Consider the following 20,707-nt stretch of genomic DNA (forward strand, 5'->3'; position numbering starts at 1 on the left):
CAAGATCGCTCCGATGAACTGAAGACGCTGAGTGGGGATGAGATGCGACTTGGGCAGATTGATCTCGAAACCCACAAGTTGGAGAAATAGGATGGTTTGGTTGGTGGCATGAAGCACTTCATGAGATAAAGGAGCCTTGATTAACCAATCGTCCAGGTAAGGGAAGACTTGAAGATGGTGAGAGCATAGAAAAGCGGCCACCACAATGAGACACTTTGTGAATACCCTGGGATAGGAGGCAAGACCGAAGGGTAACACTTTGTACTGGTAATGACAGCGATTGATCATGAAGCGGAGATACTGTCTGGAGGCCAGATTGACCGGGATGTGAGTGTAGGCCTCCTTGAGATTGAGGGAGCATAGCCAGTCGCCCTGAGTGAGAAGAGGATAAAGTGTGGCCAGAGAAAGCATTTTGAACTTTTCCATGACCAAGCATTTGTTGAGATCTCGGAGATCTAGTATGGGTCTGAGGTCCCAGGTTTTTTTGGAGTCCAGAAAATAGCGGGAGTAGAATCCCTGCCCCTTCTGATCTAGAGGAACTTCCTCTATGGTGTTTAGAAGAAGAAGGGATTGGACCTCCTGAAGGAGGAGGAAGGACTGAGATGTGTTCAAAACAGACTCTTTTGGAGGACTTTGGGTGGGAAGAGTCTTAAAGTTGAGAGAATAGCCGTAGCGAATGATGTTTAGAACCCACTGGTCTGAAATGATGATCTCCCAACGGCTGATGAAAGTAGAAAGACGTCCTCCTATGGGTTGAGGCAGAAGGGACGATGGTGGAAGATTGGCTAGACCCTGGAGAATGAAGTCGAAAGGGTTGAGTAGACTTCGGTTGTGCAGGAGGCTTCACTTGCTGCTGCTGCTGCTGTTGTGCACGAGGCTGTTGACGTTGCTGCTGATGCTGGCGTCTAGGTTGCTGAGGAGCAGATGGTAAGGGTCTAGCAGAGTAGTGGCGCTGATAGGCCGATTGTTGACGGAAGGGCCGGACAGGTGGAGGCTTCTTCTTGTTCTTGAGAAGAGTGTCCCAGCGAGTCTCATGGGCCGACAATTTCTGTGTGGTGGAATCGAGAGAATCACCAAATAACTCATCCCCGAAGCATGGAGCATTAGCAAGGCGATCTTGGTGGTTGATATCAAGCTCCGAAACCCTAAGCCAAGCCAGACAGCGCATAGCCACAGCCATCGCCGTAGCTCTCGAGGTGAGTTCAAAAGTGTCGTAGATGGAACGAACCATGAATTTTCTAAGCTGCAAGAGACTGGAAGAGCATTGGCGGAAAGCAGAGAGTTTAATGTCAGGCAAGTATTTTTCAAAAGAAGCCAGTTGCTGAATGAGGTGCTTCATATAAAAGGAAAAATGAAAGGCATAAATACCGGATCTATTGGCAAGCATAGCATTTTGGTATAGATGCTTGCCAAATTTATCCATGGCCTTCCCCTCTCTGCCAGGAGGGACCGAAGCATAGACACTAGTGCCCGCAGACTTTTTGAGAGTGGACTCAACCAATAAAGATTCATGCAGGAGCTGAGGTTTGTCAAAGCCTGGAATTGGGATGACTTTATATAAGGAATCCAATTTTCGAGGGGCCCCAGGAATGGTCAAGGGAGTCTCAAGATTTTTATAGAATGTCTTCCTCAAAATATCATGGAGGGGCAATTTAAGAAATTCCTTTGGAGGCTGATCAAAGTCCAAAGCGTCAAGGAATGCCTTAGATTTCTTGGATTCAGCCTCCAAAGGAATTGAAAGAAATTTGCACATCTCCTTTAAAAAAGATGTAAAGGAGGAATGTTCCGGCCTAGAAGAAGGTTCTCGCAGCGAGGGGTCCTCCTCACTCGAAGAAACCTCATCCTCAGAGAGCAAGGGCCTTCCAACTGGCTCAGCGGTGCACCGTCGGGAGGGGAGGGGGCAGAGTTCGCTCCCATGCCCAGAGTGTGCCTTACTCTGCTCCCGCTCCGTGGGGGGAGGTGTTGAGGTCCGTCGAGAGGTAAAGGAAACTGAAACCGGCAAAAACAAACTTTTAAACTGTTGGGGAGATCCCGCTGAGCCTTCCAACTGGCTCAGCGGTGCAGCGTCGGGAGGGGAGGGGGCAGAGTTCGCTCCCACGCCCAGAGTGTGCCTTACTCTGCTCCCGCTCTGCCCCGAGTGCTCCCGGTCCGTGGGGGGAGGTGTTGAGGTCCGTCGAGTTCCAAATTATTTGCCTCCATCTGTTGATAGGAGACCATAACCCACTATATATTGGGCTGATCTACAGAATAAGGAATGTGAAGGTATTTTACTCACATTTCTAAGTTAATTACACACAGAATTTCTAAGAATCATTTTACAATTCATATTCTATGTAAACTATTAGCCTCACTGTAAACTCAAAAGAAAAACAAAAAATCAATCACTGAACTTAAATGCTTGTTTGTACTGACCGTCACCACTGTTTCATGTCACTGCAACAGAGGAAGAGTTATTTGTTGCCTCTGGGACTCTCTGTGCTTCTTCCTCTACTTATTGACCTTTTCCTGCCCCGACTCCTAGACCTTGATCCACTTCGACTTCTGTCTCGGTCTCTCTTCCGCCCTCGGCTGCGTGATCTCCGCCTTTCTCGACTTCTGGACCTGGAAGACCGCCATCTTTTCCTGTCTTTGTAGCTGCTCCTCTTTTTCCTCTCTGATTCGCCATTCCTTTTGTAGGAATGATCCGGACTGGAACTGTAGTGCCTCCTGGACCATCTGTAATAATTATGGTAACCTGTTCGGCTTCGTCTTCTATAGAGGTCAGTCCTCTCGGGAGACATGGGTATGTCTCTGCTGGCCTCCCAGAATTCATTGTTTGGATTTCTGAACACGTGAAGAAAGTTGCAGTGTTTCCCTCTTGGACACTTCTGTCTTTCAAACAATCCTGCAGAATCATAATAAAATTCATGTAAGGAAACCAAATTGTTACTGTTACTAAAATAAATCTATTACCGTATTTTCACGCAAATAACACGCACCCGTATAAAACGCGCACACGTGTATAGCGCGCAGAAATCACGATGATAAGCACAAAAACTTTGGTATAACGCGCTCACGATTATACCGCGCATGCTGCCCGACTCTCCGTTCACCCCCCTGACTTCCGTGCACTGCCCCGCCTCTCCGTGCGCTGTCCCGACTCTCCGTTCACCCCCCCTGACTTCCGTGCACTGCCCCGCCTCTCCGTGCGCTGTCCCGACTCTCCGTTCACCCCCCCCTGACTTCCGTGCACTGCCCTGACTTTCCGTGCGCTGTCCCGACTCTCCGTTCACCCCCCCTGACTTCCGTGCACTGCCCCGCCTCTCCGTGCGCTGTCCCGACTCTCCGTTCACCCCCCCTGACTTCCGTGCACTGCCCGCCTCTCCGTGCGCTGTCCCGACTCTCCGTTCACCCCCCCCTGACTTCCATGCACTGCCCTGACTTTCCGTGCGCTGTCCCGACTCTCCGTTCACCCCCCTGACTTCCGTGCACTGCCCTGACTTTCCGTGCGCTGTCCCGACTCTCCGTTCACCCCCCCTGACTTCCGTGCACTGCCCCGCCTCTCCGTGCGCTGTCCCGACTCTCCGTTCACCCCCCCCCCCGACGTCCGATTCATCCCCCCCCCCGGCAGGACCACTCGCACCCCCACCCCGAAGGACCGCCGACTCCCCGACAATATCGGGCCAGGAGGGAGCCCACACCCTCCTGGCCACGGCGACCCCCCCACCCCCCCCCCCGCACTACATTACGGGCAGGAGGGACCCCAGGCCCTCCTGCCCTCGACGCAAACCCCCCTCCCCCCCAACGACCGCCCCCCCCAAGAACCTCCGACCGCCCCCCCAGCCGACCCGCGACCCCCCTGGCGCCCCCCACGACGCCCCCACCCCCCTTCCCCGTACCTTTGGTAGTTGGGCCAGAAGGGAGCCCAAACCCTCCTGGCCACGGCGACCCCCTAACCCCACCCCGCACTACATTACGGGCAGGAGGGATCCCAGGCCCTCCTGCCCTCGACGCAAACCCCCCTCCCCCCCAACGACCGCCCCCCCCAAGAACCTCCGACCGCCCCCCCAGCCGACCCGCGACCCCCCTGGCGACCCCCACGACCCCCCCACCCCCCTTCCCCGTACCTTTGGTAGTTGGCCGGACAGACGGGAGCCAAACCCGCCTGTCCGGCAGGCAGCCAACGAAGGAATGAGGCCGGATTGGCCCATCCGTCCTAAAGCTCCGCCTACTGGTGGGGCCTAAGGCGCGTGGGCCAATCAGAATAGGCCCTGGAGCCTTAGGTCCCACCTGGGGGCGCGGCCTGAGGCACATGGGCCCAACCCGACCATGTGCCTCAGGCCGCGCCCCCAGGTGGGACCTAAGGCTCCAGGGCCTATTCTGATTGGCCCACGCGCCTTAGGCCCCACCAGTAGGCGGAGCTTTAGGACGGATGGGCCAATCCGGCCTCATTCCTTCGTTGGCTGCCTGCCGGACAGGCGGGTTTGGCTCCCGTCTGTCCGGCCAACTTCCAAAGGTACGGGGAAGGGGGGTGGGGGGGTCGTGGGGGTCGGCCAGGGGGGTCGCGGGTCGGCTGGGGGGGCGGTCGGAGGTTCTTGGGGGGGGGACGGTCGTTGGGGGGGAGGGGGGTTTGCGTCGAGGGCAGGAGGGCCTGGGATCCCTCCTGCCCGTAATGTAGTGCGGGGTGGGGTTAGGGGGTCGCCGTGGCCAGGAGGGTTTGGGCTCCCTTCTGGCCCGATATTGTCGGGAAGTCGGCGGTCCTTCGGGGTGGGGGTGCGAGTGGTCCTGCCGGGGGGGGGGATGTATCGGACGTCGGGGGGTCGGCAGGGCAAGAGGGCTTGGGCTCCCTCTTGCTCCGATCGTGGATGCGGGTGCGGGTGGGAGCGCGTGCGAATGGTCGTTCGGGGTGGGGGTGCGAGTGGTCCTGCTGGGGGGGTGAATCGGGCGTCGGGCGGGGTGGGAACTATGTTTTAAAACTTTCGTATACCGCGCTCACGCATATAACGCGCGAGGGGTATGCGCGGTAGGTAAAAACGCGTATAACGCGCGCGTTATATGCGTGAAAATACGGTATTACATTTAGGTTATTACTATAATGACATTTAAATTTACATGTTAACTCTCTTCCCTTCATTCCTGTCAAAACAGTTTAGAGACGTGGAATATTTTACCCAGAGAGAAAATAAAGTACCATCCTGAATGTCCCATTAAAGATCAGTTAAGAGAATACTCATGCTCCCAATGGAAAAATACATGAAACAGGATAACAGGCACGATTCTACCAGGGGCCTCCCAGCTCCTGCTTTCTTTTCTTGGCTAAAGGATTTGTCTATCTTGGAATTTCAGTGGCCTGGCCTGTCCTAAGGTCTGATTATAAAGGTGCTCCCCACCTGAGTATTTGAGATCCTAAAATGGTCAGCTCAAAATATTAATAATGCCGTTGTTTCCAGATCCTGCCAAAAAAAAACCAACACCCTCAAAACCAAATCTGATAGGTTTACCAGGACACCTGAATGTTACGATTTAACCTCAGCTAGTTTTCTTCCGTTAATAGCGTTGTCTTGCCTTCTGTCAAATGGATTGCCTTCTCCCTATTTCCACCCAAGTCCTCGGGTCTATCTCCCCCCTCAGTTTTCCCTTTCACCTATCGTAGCTTAAAATATATTATTTTCCACTATAGCTATTCCTGCTGTCCTCAAACATGCTGTGATCATGCTGCTCCATAAACAAATTATTTACTGGATCCTACCTACCCCACTACTGTCCATGCTCTCTCCTATTTACATCCAAACTACTTAAAATACGCTGTCTATTGTTGCATCAGATTTCTTGAATCCCAAGCCAGTTAGTCCACTCCAATGTGTTAAGTTAAGTGGAGCTTCATTGGGCCTGAATGGCTTCAAAACTTAACATCATTAAGAACCTTGAAGATTGATTGATGGACTCAACTTTAAAGTTTTAGACAGTACCTGTAGCTTTTCCCAGCCTATGATTTTGTTGATAGCAGCACTTTGTATTACAAGTTATTGTAGATTTTAAATGTAGATGAAATAAATTGTTACTTTTTGGAATATGAATTTAATTAAAGAAATCAATAAATTAAATATTTAATTAATTTTATGTTATGGTATTCTTGGTATAGTATTTCCAAATACCCTACCAAAAACTTTTATCGCCTCCTGTTTGGACTACTGCAACTTCCTCCTCACTGGCCACACACAGCTAATCTTCATCCTATTTCATCATGACCATCTTACCTCTCTCCTCACAGCTCTAAAATGTTACTTCTCACCTTCACTCTGCAGCTCCATTTTACTATGTCTTGTATTCCTATCAGCAATCTTCCTCATAATCTCAATTTGTCAAGTAAATTTTGACTTATTGTCATCTTTAATCTCTTTCCAAATAGATTACACAGAAACATAGAAAATTATGGCAGACAAAGATCATATGGCCTATCCAGTCTGAACATCCATACCAACTACTAAGCGCTAAAATCACTTCCATGTTTTTGTCCCATGCTGTCTTGAATTCAAGAAAAGTCTCCACCTCTATCACCTCTGTTGCCATTCTGCACATCTTCAACTTTTTCTGAAAAGACATATTTCCTTAGGTTACTCCTGAATCAATCCTCATTCACCTTCATCTTATGACCCTTCATTCCAGAACTTCTTTTCCATTGAAAGTGTCCTACCTTCTGTGCATTTATGCCATGGAGGTAATTAAATGTATCTATCACATCTCCCCTCTCCTGTCTTTCTTCCAAAGCACACATAAGGAGGTCTGTCCCCATATGCTTTATGACAACTAGTCACCATCTTAGTAGATGCCCTCTAGACACATGCCACCTGTTTATATCTTTTTGAAAGTATAGTCTATCCAGAATTGTACACAGTATTCCAAATGACGTCTCCCCAGAGTCACCCTCTTTTTCCTACTGGCTATACGCCCAAGCATGACCATTCAATGTGTGAGTGATCTCTCAAAATGACTGAAGGACAAAATATCCAAATTACCACAGTAGCATTCCTCTTACAAAGTTCCCACCTAACATTTACTGTGTTCCAGCCCACACTGCATAACCAGATTGAACACCAAAGCTGGGATGCCATTGCAGCAAGTTTAAGACTGGTTTAAGTTCTACATATACAGCCACGTAGCTTAGCATGAGCACTACCTATTATCCTGTATCCTTCTGTTAACACTGTACTCTCTCTAGACACGACTTCACTGTAAACCGCTTCAAACTTAGGGTATAGCGGTATATAAGAAATAAATTATTATTATTATTATTACCTACCTCCATCTCAGAGCAAACCAACAATTCCTATACAATAGGTGCCATATTTAGAAGATTTTGGAATACATGGAGTACAATTCTTCATGGATTCTGGAAAAAATAAGACTCCCCCTTCCCACCATTTTTCCAAATAAACCAAAAACGTCCTACTGCAGCAGAAACTTCTGCTTGAAATTTAAGACATAAGAATAGCCTTAATGGTTCATCAAGCCCAATAGCCCATTCTCACAGTGGCCAATCCAGGTCCCTAGTACCTGGCCAAAACCCAAGAAGTAGCAACATTCCATGCTACCAATCCAGGGAAAGTAGTGGCTTCCCCTATGTCTTTCTTAATAACAAACTATGGACTTTTCCTCCAGGAAATTGTCCAAACCTTTCTTAAAACCAGCTACCAGCTCTTAACACAACCTCTGGCAATGCGTTCCAGAGCTTAACTACTCCGAGTGAAAAAAATTTCCTCCTATTGGTTTTAAAAGTATTTCCCTGTATTTTCATCAAGTGTCCCCTAGTCTTTGTAATTTTTGACAGAGTGAAAAATCGATCCACTTGTACCTGTTCTACTCCATTCAGGATTTTGTAGACTTCAATCATATCTCCCCTCAGCCATCTCTTTTCCAAGCTGAAGAGCCCTAACTATATCAATGATCTAATCTTCAGCAAAAAAGAAAAGTATCACCAGAATCTCGCACAGGAAAATAAAACTGGATATCAGCATAATCGATACTGCACTCCTAAACACTTCAACACATTACAAATTGGTACCAAATAGAAATAAACAGCTGAGAATGCTGTCCCTTGGGGCATACCTATTGAAATAGAGGTCCAAGGAGAATGTGGCGCAGTGGTTAGAGCTACAGTCTCAGCACCCAGAGGTTGTGGGTTCAAACCCACACTGCTCCTTGTGACCCTGGAAGTCACATAATCCTCCCATTGCCCCAGGTACAGTAGATAAGATTGTGAGCCCACCGGGACAGAGAGGGAAACATGCCTGAGTACCTGAATAAATTCATGTAAACCGTTCTGAGCTCCCCTGGGAGAACGGTATAGAAAATTGAATAAATAGGTCTGAAGTCTTATCCCCCACATAAACACAACAATGGTAGTCTGAAAGAGATGAACAATATCATTTCCAAACACAACCTTGTCTTCCCAAAGTCTATAACTTATTCAACAGAATCTTTTGATGAATTGCATCAAAGACAGCTAATACATTCAAAACCATAATGTATTCTTATTGAATCCAATACCGAAACTAAGAGGGTTTCAGTAGAATGTTTAGGTCTAAAACCATATTGTGCCACATTTAAGCAATCTTTCTAATCCAGATAATCCTGTAATTGAATCAAACCACCTTTTCATTAATCTTAGCTAAGAATTTCAAAGATGAAACATCAGCAGGAACCAATCTCTCTCCCTTCAATAAAGGATGAATAGCAGCCTCTTTCAAAGCCAAAGGCATAGAACCTTCCCTTCAAAACATTTATAAGAACTATCAGATGTTTTTTCAGACTGCTAGGATCCATCACATGAAAAAAATGATTTTTCGCAACATTTGAATCTACTACTTTGATCACTTTTTCCCATAGGCAGTAATATATTATTTTCCACTGGGGGATAGATAGCTTATTTGTCTGTCATAGCACTTTTAAGATCAGCTGCTTACCACATATAGCTGTTTTCCAGTTGGTCACAGGAGAAAATTCACATTGAAGCTGTCGTGATGCATACCATCGGCCATTGAACAAAGAAAAGGCTTCAAGACATTCTTCTTCTCTTTATATAAAAATGCACATAAAATAAAAGAACCAATTAAAACCACTTGAAACTGCACATCTCAGCAAAAAGAGATTAGGTTCTTACCTTAATAATACCTTTTCCATTAGACCATTGTATTGCAAACTGTGTGCCATGGCAAACCAGTGTGCCTCCTGAAATTTCTGGAGTGCCGCGATACACTGGTGAGGAGGAGAGTTGTCCACGCTGGCTGCCTGAGTATAGGACGTGCCTCTCGCGGCAAGAGGCACATCCTGTAGGAAGTCAGCTGGCACAGCTGATTCTCCTCCTGGCCAGCGTCTCTCCTCTTCTCCCTGCACCTCCCGGATCCCTGTAACGGCGGAGTTGTGGCCAGACGGGCCTCGGACATTGATGCGATGATGTCATGCGCAACGTCATTACATCAACTTTCAGGTGCCTTCTGGGCAGGGCACTGGTTTTAATGTGCCACCGGTCAGAAAAGTTTGCAAGACACTGCATTAGACATATTGCAGAAGATGCCAATCACAACTTTTCAACTCCTCTTCCTTCTCCCTGGTATCTATTGCTCCCTTCAGTTCATACCAAAGCTGGTGACAGCCCGACAGAAAAAGGAGGGATACAGGGAATTTCCTGAAACAGGACTCTGATCTACTCAGATGAAGTTAAACAATCAACGAGGAAACAATAACGTAGTTAACACATTAACATGCTTCTGAGAGGAATAAGGACTTCAGTAAAATACAGTCAAGCAAGAAATACCAACAGTCTGACATTTATGGAGCTCAACCATTCCTCCCTTGTAGTCCTATATACAGTCCCTTCCTAATCCAATAGTCTGACTGGCAGTGAAATCTCAGCTATGGAGCTGACTTTAAGCTTGAGTCAAAAAGAAGTCATATTAGACAAATTGCCAGGCGGGAAGTTCAGCATACCATCCCTATCTACTGGAAAAGATATTATCAAGGCACTGGGTTTTTAAAGAGAAAGGTTTTCACAGCCTTCCTGAAGCTCCAAAGTCCATCTAGTGTTCTAACAGATGGGGGGATGGTGTACCATAGCCTGGGTATGAAATGTGAGTAGGAGCGTTTGTGGGCTGTTTCAGTTTTGAGGGAGCGGCCCAGAGTTATGGTTAGTCGTTTTTCTCCTTGGGACCTCAGTGGTCGCTTTGGGAAGAAGATTTGTAGTTTAGTTTTTATGTAGTGCAGAATCGTTTCATGGAAGGTTTTGAAAGCGAGGTCCAGGGCCTTGAAGGCGCAGCGCTTTTGAATGGACAGCCAGTGCATGGAAGCTAATGTAGGGGTAACATGGTCACGGATGCCTGGGTTTTTCAGGAGGCGGATTATAGCAATTTGCACCCTTTGAAAGAGGGAGAGAGTTTTAGTAGGCAGGCCCACTAGTAGTGGGTTGCAATAGTCTATGAGGGATAGTACAAAAGCGTACAGTAGTTGGGCGAATTCGGGTTCTGAGAAGTATGCACGTATGGTTTTTAGCTGGCGGAAGTAGTAGAAGGAGGATGATACTACTTTGGATACGTGATCTGTCATTGATAAGTTTGAGTCAAGAATTACTCCTAGGCTGCGGACATCATCCTTGGGTGTAAGGGTGTTTGTGCCCCAGGAAAAGGACTGTTTTATTATTGATGCTGGACATAGTAGGTACAAGATGTTGCAATAATCCAGCATTCCCAAGATTAGAGATTGTACTAGGAGATGAAATTGTGGCTCATCAAATAATTTGCATATGTGTCTTAGGTTGCGCATCGTTAAAAATAATTTTTGGATGACAATGTTGATCTGTAATTGAAGAGAACCGCGTCAATCTATAGTAACCCCTAATACTTTTAGTGCCTCATGGACCTAGGCCACCATTGGTACCAGAGCTCATACCACATAAGGTACCTTTTTACAACATTAGTACTGGCGCTATTTGCACTGACTGTACCTTTGCCAAAATTGGTACCAGCGCCACCACTGCCTAAAGCAGGGGTGCCCACACTTTTGGGGCTTGCGAGCTACTTTTAAAATGACCAAGTCAAAATGATCTACCTACAATAAAATTTTAAAAAACACAAAGCACACTGTACGCAGAGAAAATGTTAATTATCATTCTTATTCTGGGTTTTTTTCAAAGAGGTCAAGACAGATGACTTTATGCAATGTCACCTCAGTAACAATTATACAAAAATAGACAAATGTACCCCCTCCCTTTTTACTAAACCCTGCGCTGCTCTCGATGCTCATAGGCTCCCTGCGCTAAAAACCACTACTGCGGTTTAGTAAAGGGGGCCCATAGTGCAAAATATAGACAGCAGATATAAATTCTCAAAACGGACACATTTTGATCACTAAATTGAAACTAGAAAGCAATGTTACTTACCGTAACAGTTGTTATCCAGGGACAGCAGGCAGCTATTCTCACTAGTGGGTGATGTCATCCGACAGAGCCCCGATACGGACATCTTGCAAGCATGTCTTGCTTGAAGAAACTCAGAAGTTTCGAGATGCCCGCACCGCGCATGCGCCAGTGCCTTCCCGCCCGATGGTCCGGGCGCGTCTCCTCAGTTCAGGTAGCAAGCAGAGAAGCCAACCCAGGGGAGGTGGGTGGGACGTGAGAATAGCTGCCTGCTGTCCCTGGATAACAACTGTTACGGTAAGTAACATTGCTTTATCCCAGGACAAGCAGGCAGGTATTCTCACTAGTGGGTGACCTCCAAGCTAACTTCAATGGGATGGTGGGAGAGTTGGCAACTTAGGAGAATAAATTTTGTAACACTGTTTGGCCAAACTGTCCATCCCTTCTGGAGAAAGTATCTAGACAATAATGAGAGGTGAATGTATGAACCGAGGACCAAGTGGCAGCCTTACAAATCTCCTCAATCGGTGTCGATCTGAGGAAGGCTACAGAGGCTGCCATTGCTCTGACCTTATGGGCTGTGACCTTACAGGGAAGGGGTAATCCAGCCTGGGCATAGCAGAAAGAGATACAAGCCGCCATCCAGTTGGAGATGGTGCGCTTCGATACAGGTCGTCCCAACTTGTTTGGATCAAAGGAGACGAAAAGTTGGGGAGCAGTTCTGTGTGGTTTGGTGCGATCCAAGTAGAAAGCCAAAGCACGTTTACAGTCCAGAGTGTGCAGAGCTGATTCTCCAGGATGAGAATGAGGCTTTGGGAAAAACACTGGAAGCACAATGGACTGGTTGAGATGAAATTCAGAGACCACCTTAGGCAGGAATTTCGGATGAGTGCGGAGGACCACCTTGTCATGATGGAAAACTGTGAAAGGTGGGTCCGCCACCAAGGCCTGAAGCTCACTGACCCTGCGAGCCGATGTGAGGGCCACCAGAAAAACCACTTTCCAAGTGAGAAACTTTAGTGGAGCCTTGCTCAGAGGCTCAAAAGGAGGTTTCATAAGCTGAGAAAGGACAACATTGAGATCCCAAACCACTGGAGGCGGTTTGAGAGGAGGATTGACATGAAAAAGTCCTTTCATAAATCTGGAAACCACAGGATGAGCAGAGAGAGGTTTCCCCTGTAGAGGCTGATGGAAAGCCGCAATAGCACTCAGGTGGACTCGTATAGATGTCGACTTGAAACCAGACTGAGACAGGTGTAGAAGATAGTCCAACACAGAGGATAGGGAGGCTCGCTGAGGCTCCTTAGAATTGGAAATACACCATGAAGAAAATCTAGTCCATTTTTGGGAGTAGCATAGACGAGTAGCAGGCTTCCTGGAAGCCTCCAAGACATCCCTCACCTCCTGGGAAAACTGGTGAGGAGTTACGTTGAGAGGAACCAAGCTGTCAGGTGGAGAGACTGCAGGTTGGGATGAAGCAGTGATCCTTGATGTTGAGTAAGTAGTGAAGGAAACACTGGAAGAAGGACCGGCTCCCTGCTGCTGAGTTGAAGTAGAAGGGAGAACCAAGGTTGTCTGGGCCACCGAGGAGCTATCAGAATCATGGTGGCACGGTCGGATTTCAGCTTGACCAGAGTCTTTTGAATGAGAGGAAACGGAGGAAACGCATACAGAAAGCGATTCCTCCAATCCAGCAGAAAAGCATCTGCCTCGAGGCGATGAGGAGTGTAGATCCTGGAGCAAAACTGAGGCAGTTTGAAGTTGTGGGGAGCCACAAAGAGGTCTATCTGAGGCGTCCCCCATTGTGCAAAGATCTGATGAAGGGGGTTGGAATGGAGTGTCCATTCGTGAGGCTGGAGGAGATGACTCAAGTTGTCTGCCAAGACATTGTCCTTCCCCTGAATGTAAACAGCTTTGAGGAAGGCGTTGTGGCGAACCGCCCAGTCCCAGACTCGAAGAGCTTCCTGGCAGAGGGAGGCCGAGCCCGTGCCCCCCTGCTTGTTGACATAATACATGGCGACCTGATTGTCGGTGCGAATGAGGACCACCATGTCGTGAAGCAGATGTTGAAAAGCTTGAAGAGCATTGAAGACGGCTCTGAGCTCCAGAAGATTGATTTGATGGAGTCGGTCCGCACTGGTCCAGAATCCCTGAGTGCGAAGACCATCCAGATGAGCTCCCCAGGCATAGGTCGAGGAATCGGTTGTGAGAACCTTCTGGTGGGGAGGAGTGTGAAACAGCAAACCTCTGGATAGATTCGAAGAGGTCATCCACCAAAGTAGAGACTGCTGAAGAGCAGGAGTGACGATGATGTGTCGAGACAACGGATCCGACACCTGAGTCCATTGAGATGCCAGGGTCCACTGAGGAATTCTGAGACGGAGCCTGGCAAACGGCGTCACATGAACTGTAGAGGCCATGTGGCCCAGGAGGACCATCATGTGTCTCGCAGAGATGGACTGGCGAGAAGACACAGACTGGCAGAGATGAAGAAGAGCATCCATGCGCTGAGGAGGAAGGAACGCTGTGAGGCGAATGGTGTCCAGGACCGCCCCGATGAAGGGGAGAGACTGGGTAGGTTGTAGATGAGATTTGGGAAAGTTGATCTCGAATCCCAAACTCTGCAGGAACAGAATCGTGGACAGGGTCGCCGAGATGACCCCTGAGGCCGAGGGAGCCTTGATCAGTCAGTCGTCGAGGTAGGGAAATACCTGAAGACCTTGGCTCCGGAGCGCTGCGGCCACCACCACCAGACACTTCGTGAAGACTCTGGGGGACGAAGACAGGCCGAATGGAAGCACTCGATACTGTAGATGGAGATGTCCCACCCGAAATCTGAGAAACTTGCGAGAGGCCGGATGAATGGGAATGTGAGTGTAGGCCTCCTTGAGATCCAGAGAACATAACCAGTCGTTCTGCTCGAGGAGGGGGTAGAGAGAAGCAAGCGTCAGCATGCGAAACCTCTCTTTGACTAGGAATTTGTTGAGGGCCCTGAGGTCCAAAATGGGTCGCAGGTCGCCCGTCTTCTTTGGAACAAGGAAGTACCGGGAGTAAAATCCCTGGTTCAATTGGTCCGACGGGACCGGCTCCACGGCACGAAGCCGGAGCAAAGCCTGAGCTTCCTGAAGAAGAAGGGTGGTCTGAGTCAAGTTGGAAGGATACTCTCTTGGAGGGTGGTCCGGAGGGACCCGATGGAAATGAAGAGAGTATCCTTCCCTGATAATAGCAAGGACCCAGAGGTCGGATGTTATGGCCTCCCAGCGATGATAAAAATGATGGAGGCGCCCTCCGATGGGAAAAAGAGGGGGAGGCAGAACGAGGTTGGTTATGCCCTCGACGAAATAGTCAAAAAGGCTGAGTGGTCTTAGGGACAGCAGGCGACTGAGACTTCGGCTGACCCTTCTGAGGAGGCTGTCGCTTCGCCGGTTGCCTCGCAGGTGGATTTTGCCTCGGTTGATAACGCCGCTGATAAATCAACGGTGGGCGAGAGGGTCGAGACTGTTGAGGCTTAGGCTTCGGCCTAAGAATGGACTGGAAGGACTTTTCATGATCAGACAATTTCTTCGTGACTGTCTCGATGGATTCGTCAAAAAGATCCGCCCCAGCACATGGGACGTTGGCCAGGCGGTCCTGAAGATTCGGGTCCATGTCAATGGTCTGCAACCAGGCCAACCGGCGCATCGCCACAGAGCAGGCTGCCGCTTGGGCCGAGAGCTCGAAAGCATCATAGGCAGATTGCATCAACTGAAGACGAAGCTGGGACAGCGAAGCTACCACTTCCTCAAATTCAAACCGAGCCTGGGACTCGATGTATGGTGTGAATTTCCGAAGCACAGGCAGAAAAAATTCCAAGTAGGCGGCAAAGTGGAAATTGTAATTCAGGACTCGGGACGTCATCATCGAATTCTGATAGATGCGTCGACCAAACTTATCCATGGTTCTGCCCTCGCGGCCCGGAGGCACTGAAGCATAGACCTGCCCAGGATGAGAACGCTTGAGCGAGGATTCGACCAGGAGGGACTGATGAGAAAGCTGAGGTCCCTCAAAGCCCTTATGATGCACTGTTCGGTACCAAGCATCCAATTTTCCAGGGACCGCAGGGATAGAGTAAGGAGACTCAAAGCACCTCATGAAGGTCTGGTCGAGGAGCTTGTGCAGAGGAAGGCGCAAGGTCTCGGCTGGAGGACGAGGCAAGTGCATGGTATCGAGATACTCCTTGGAGTATCGAGACCCAGCATCGAGGGTAATGTCCATGTCATCCGCCATCTGTCTGAGGAATGAGGAAAAGGACAGTTGGTCCGCCGTCGCCGGTCTACGAGAAGGACTAGAAGAAGACGAGGCTTCAGGCTCCATAGAGGCCTGTGAGCAACAGGGTGAGCAAAAAACCTCGGGATCCTCGAACTCCGGGCCCGGAGGAGGAGACCCAGCCGAAGCAGCATACCCCATCCGAGGCAATTTCTTCTGAGGCGAGACGGTCGAGTGTCGAGAGGAATGCCTCGAAGAGTGTCTGGATCGATGCCCCTCTCAATGCCTGGAAGGGGATCGAGCCTGTCTGTGAGAAACCTGGTCAGAAGCCTCCAAGGAGCAGATCGGACTCGAGGTCGTCGATCATAGTGGAAGAGGCGGCGCCTCCCCCGAAGCCGCCCAGGCTTGATAGGGGGTTCGGAAGAACTCGTCCTGCTTCCTGCTATGCCCAGGACTGGGAGGCCTCGAAGGTGGGCGCCACACTGCGTCATGGGGCGGAGTAACCGATTCCAATGGAGGTAAGTCGCTAAACGAAGCTTTTCTCGAGGGGATAGGCTCCAAGGGGGGCATATCACTAAGGGAGGCTTTCCTCGAGGGAATCGGTTCCAAAGGAGGCATAGTACCCACCAAGGACCGCCTCGAGGACCCGGACACCGCTCCTCCTCGCCGAGCAACGAGGTCGTGTGGCGCGGCAGAGGAGGAGGGGGCGGTCCGCCCCTCGGAACCGGAACGGGGAGGTCACCCTGGATCGAGGTAATCAGCCGGGGTCCCATGGTGGTCATGAGTTCCACAAACTGAGCCTCCAGTATGGACCGCAACAAAGCCGATATGGAGGGATCCGCACCAAAAGGGGGCCCTTCCGCACGGTCTCCGTGCTCTTTCGGTGCCACGTGCTTCTGCTTGCCAGCCTTCGGCACTTTAAGCACCACCGGTGGAACCGTAGGGGCCGAGACCTGCTCCGAGGAGACGGAGGAAGGCACCGGCGCCGAAGTCGAGGCCGAAACCGGCGTGAACGATGCCGGCTTCAGAAGGCCCACAGCAGCCGGGGAGGTAGAGGGCTTCGTCGATGCAGGCGAAGCACCCGTCGATGTCGATGTCGAAGCTGACGGATCCAACGAAGCTTCCATCTTGAACATGGACTCCCACAGCAGACAGCGGCGCTTAAACGCTCTCGCTGTTAAAGTGGAGCAAGGCCGGCACGATTTTGGAAAGTGATCCGGTCCCAGACACTGTAAGCAGCGTCGATGAGGGTCCGTGAGCGAAATCGCGCGCTGGCACTAGCTACACTTCTTAAAACCGGTGATCGGCCGGGACATAGGCCGGAAAAGCTCCGCCGCAATGTCGAAGGCGCGGGGCCCCAGCCACGCGGCCGACCCGGTGTCGGAAGAAAAAAAATTTATTTTTTTTTTTAATAAAAAGAAATCAAAGAAAGAAACAAATGCACAGGAGAGCAAAAGAACTCAACCCGCGGCAACAATAGAAGGCAAAAAAAGATTCAATGGGCGCGAAATTGAAGACAGATTTCACAGCTCCGCGGAAGAAAAAGAACTGAGGAGACGCGCCCGGACTATCGGGCGGGAAGGCACTGGCGCATGCGCGGTGCGGGCATCTCGAAACTTCTGAGTTTCTTCAAGCAAGACATGCTTGCAAGATGTCCGTATCGGGGCTCTGTCGGATGACATCACCCACTAGTGAGAATACCTGCCTGCTTGTCCTGGGATAATCATTTTTCCTACCTTTGTTGTCTGGTGATTTCATGAGTCTCTGGTTGTACTTTATTCTTCTGACTGTGCATCCAATATTTCTTCCATTCTTTCAGCCTCCTATATGCTTCCTCTCCTCCAGACCTCATTCCCTCCCCCAACTTTTTCTTCCTCTCTCCCTGCCCCCTTCTTTCTTTTTTTTCCATAACTTTATTTATGAAATTTTCACAACAGAACATAGTAAAAGGCAATACAAAATGCAAAAATCAAAACAATGAGAGATACAGAACTTCCCCTCCCCCCTCCAAAACCCCGATTTCACAAAGCAAAAGCTAGGTAGGGTGTTGCCTCCATTGGAGATATGGGTCCCAAACCTTATGATAAGCTAAGAGTGTATTATGCTTCAATGCAGTAAGGTAGGACATTAAATGTATATAATCCAAACAAGAGTAAACCTTTTGAAGAGGAGGCACCCTAGGAGTACGCCAACATTGCGCCAAAGCAAGTCTGGTAGCTGTAAAAGCAAAGGCTGTCAATTTCTGTTCAGGAGTTGACAAACAAGAACGCCCACATTAAGTAAACAACATTCTAGCAACAGGCAACAATGCTTATGAAAGATCTGATCTAAAAAGCAACCCACACGCTGCCAATAAAGTCTCACTCCAGGGCAGGGCCACCAGATGTGTATAAAATCTCCCCGCTCCCTACAGTTTCGCCAACAACGATCAGAACCCACATGAAAAATGGAAAAAAAGATGCTCAGGGGTATAATACCACATATAATACATTTTAAAACCATTTTCTATATAGCTAAGGGATAATGTAGATTTAAATAACCTTTTATATATATATATGGTCCCAACTAGGTAGCCCTCTCCCCTCTGGAACGACCCTCTCCCACTGTGCTTTGTAGGGATCTAGCGGTGATTCTCTTTTTAATAAGGCCCTGTATACTCTAGAAACTCCCCCTCTTCCCACTCCTGCCCGAAAGCCTGTTCAAGCCAAGTCTCCCCCTGTCTGTCTTTTTGTCTCCCTGCCCCCCTTTCTTTCTGTCTGTCTTTCTCTCTCCATGCCCCATTTCTTTGTCTCCATGCCCCCTTTCTGTCTGTCTCCCTGTCTTCTTTCTTTCAGTTTCCCTTCTTTCATTCTGTCTCCCTGCCCTCCCCCAAGCCACCGCTGCTATCAGGGAACAGGCTGCCGCCGTGTTCTGAGCTCTCCCTGCTTCCATGCCGTAAAGAGGACTCAGAAGCACCGGGACCAGCCTTCCCCACCTGATGTCAATTCTAACATTGGAGAGGAGTTCCAAGCCAGCCAGGCAGCGTCAGAATAGATGTCGGGTAAGGAAGGTGGTCGGCATGGCACTTCAGTGTCCTGTTTACGGCATCGGGCAGCAGGTATAACATGAAGGCAATGTGAGTCTATCACGGATGGGCTCCGCGATCGACCTTTTGGGCACCCCTGGCCTAAAGTAGCTTTGCTAATACTGGTGCTGGTGATGTCAACACCTAATGGGCCTTTACCAACATTGGTATCAGATCTAATAACAAATAATGTACCTTTGCCAATATTGGTACCAGCGATTCCATTGCCTAATGTACCTTTGCCAATATTGGTACCAGCAATTCCATTGCCTAATGTACCTTTGCCAATATTGGTACAAAAGCTACTATTGCTAATTTACTTTTGCCAATATTGGTACCACCAATACCACCACCTATTGTATCTTTACCAATGGTGGAACTGGCGCCATCGCCATAAATCACACATGACCTCTACAAAATAAGTTCTTCCAATCAATTCCACAGTTCGTTATTAGAACTTTGGCTAAAGTCCATGACAGCTCTCCTGGAGACTACTCAAACTCACAATTCTTTCTGCCACATGAAAGCCTTGACATTCTAATTCACATATGTCAACAGTCTCCTCTTTTTATATCATATTAATAGATTTCTTCACTCTGGGGAAACCTTTTACATCTCGGACAGCCTTTGAAGGCCGCTTATTCCAAGTGAGCAAGGAGGCACAGAGTCTCACCCACTATACCAAAAAGAACTCTGAATCTGGTCTTGGGCAATTTCTCACAACATGTTTTGGACAGTAGACTACCTAGCGGGAAAGCAAAACATCTTAGCGTAAAATTGGGCAATCTCTTGCAACTGCATGAATGGTCATTCAACTCAACCATATTACCGTCATATATTTTCAGACTACAGGACCCAGAAGTGTACTTTTTTCCATCCCCCCTCAACAACAGATATCCAACTTTCTGTTCCAGAATCTACACTCCAGATCATCTGCAGTCAGATGCCTTTTTTTCCTCAACTGGAGGTGCGGTTTCTTTGCCATCTTGATTTTCATATTATATACTGTATATGCAACAATGATCTCTATTGGACTTCCCGTATTCTTTTAGAAAAACTATTCTCATTTAATAGTCGATATATGTTAACATATGTTCAATAATGTGTAGCCTCGCCAAGGATTGAAACCCGTATAGCGAGTCCCACCACCCAATCATTGTATATGTGCTAGAAATATGCCAATTTATATTTTTTAACCACCAAAAAATTCTAAATGATAATGAATAAACCCTTTTCTCTGTTACTTGAATCAATTTGCTCATTGGCTTATTTCTAGCACATATGCTAGATATGGGATAGTACGCCTGAAGCAATCGGACGGTAACTTTGCGAAATCAGATTCTGAGAAGGCAGAACTACTAAACAAATACTTCTGTTCAGTGTTCACCCGCGAAGCGCCGGGAGCTGGTCCACAGCTGCAGATGGGAGATAACCAGAAAGACCCGTTTCAAGATTTCGAATTTATGCCCAGTAGCGTCTATGACGAACTATCAAGACTCAAAGTAAACAAAGCCATGGGACCAGATAACCTACACCCCAGAATGCTCAGGGAGTTAAGGGAAGTCCTGGCAGAACCATTATCTGTTCTTTTCAATCTTTCCCTAAGCACAGGAAGGGTCCCCTTGGACTGGAAAACCACCAACGTAATCCCACTCCACAAAAAGGGCTGCAGGACAGAGACAGCAAACTACAGACCAGTGAGTCTCACGTCTATAGTATGTAAACTCATGGAAACACTGATCAAACAGAATCTTGACACAATTCTAGATGAAGAAAAACTGCGTTATCCACACCAACATGGGTTCACCCAGGGTAGATCCTGCCAATCTAATCTGATTAGCTTTTTTGACTGGGTTACTAGACAACTGGATGCCGGAGAGTCACTGGACGTGGTATATTTGGACTTCAGTAAAGCATTTGATAGCGTCCCTCATCGAAGATTACTGAACAAGCTGAAATCGATAGGATTAGGAGACACTCTAACTACATGGGTTGGGGATTGGCTGAGCGGT

At 48.6% G+C, this 20,707-nt stretch overlaps 1 protein-coding gene across 1 annotated transcript in view; it reads right to left on the reverse strand.

Moving 5' to 3' along the window:
• ZRSR2 (zinc finger CCCH-type, RNA binding motif and serine/arginine rich 2) overlaps positions 1-20,707 on the reverse strand; it is an 82,558-nt gene that overhangs the window by 4,183 nt on the left and 57,668 nt on the right. Inside the window, exons 10-11 of the mRNA XM_033948353.1 lie at positions 8,943-9,052; positions 2,413-2,884 (exon numbers count right to left, since the gene is read on the reverse strand). Of these exons, the coding sequence (XP_033804244.1) occupies positions 2,451-2,884; positions 8,943-9,052 (544 nt within the window). The 3' untranslated portion in view covers positions 2,413-2,450. The remainder of the gene's footprint in view (positions 1-2,412; positions 2,885-8,942; positions 9,053-20,707) is intronic.

Source organism: Geotrypetes seraphini, chromosome 6 (genome assembly GCF_902459505.1).
Source record: "Geotrypetes seraphini chromosome 6, aGeoSer1.1, whole genome shotgun sequence".
NCBI classification, from domain to species: domain Eukaryota; kingdom Metazoa; phylum Chordata; class Amphibia; order Gymnophiona; family Dermophiidae; genus Geotrypetes; species Geotrypetes seraphini.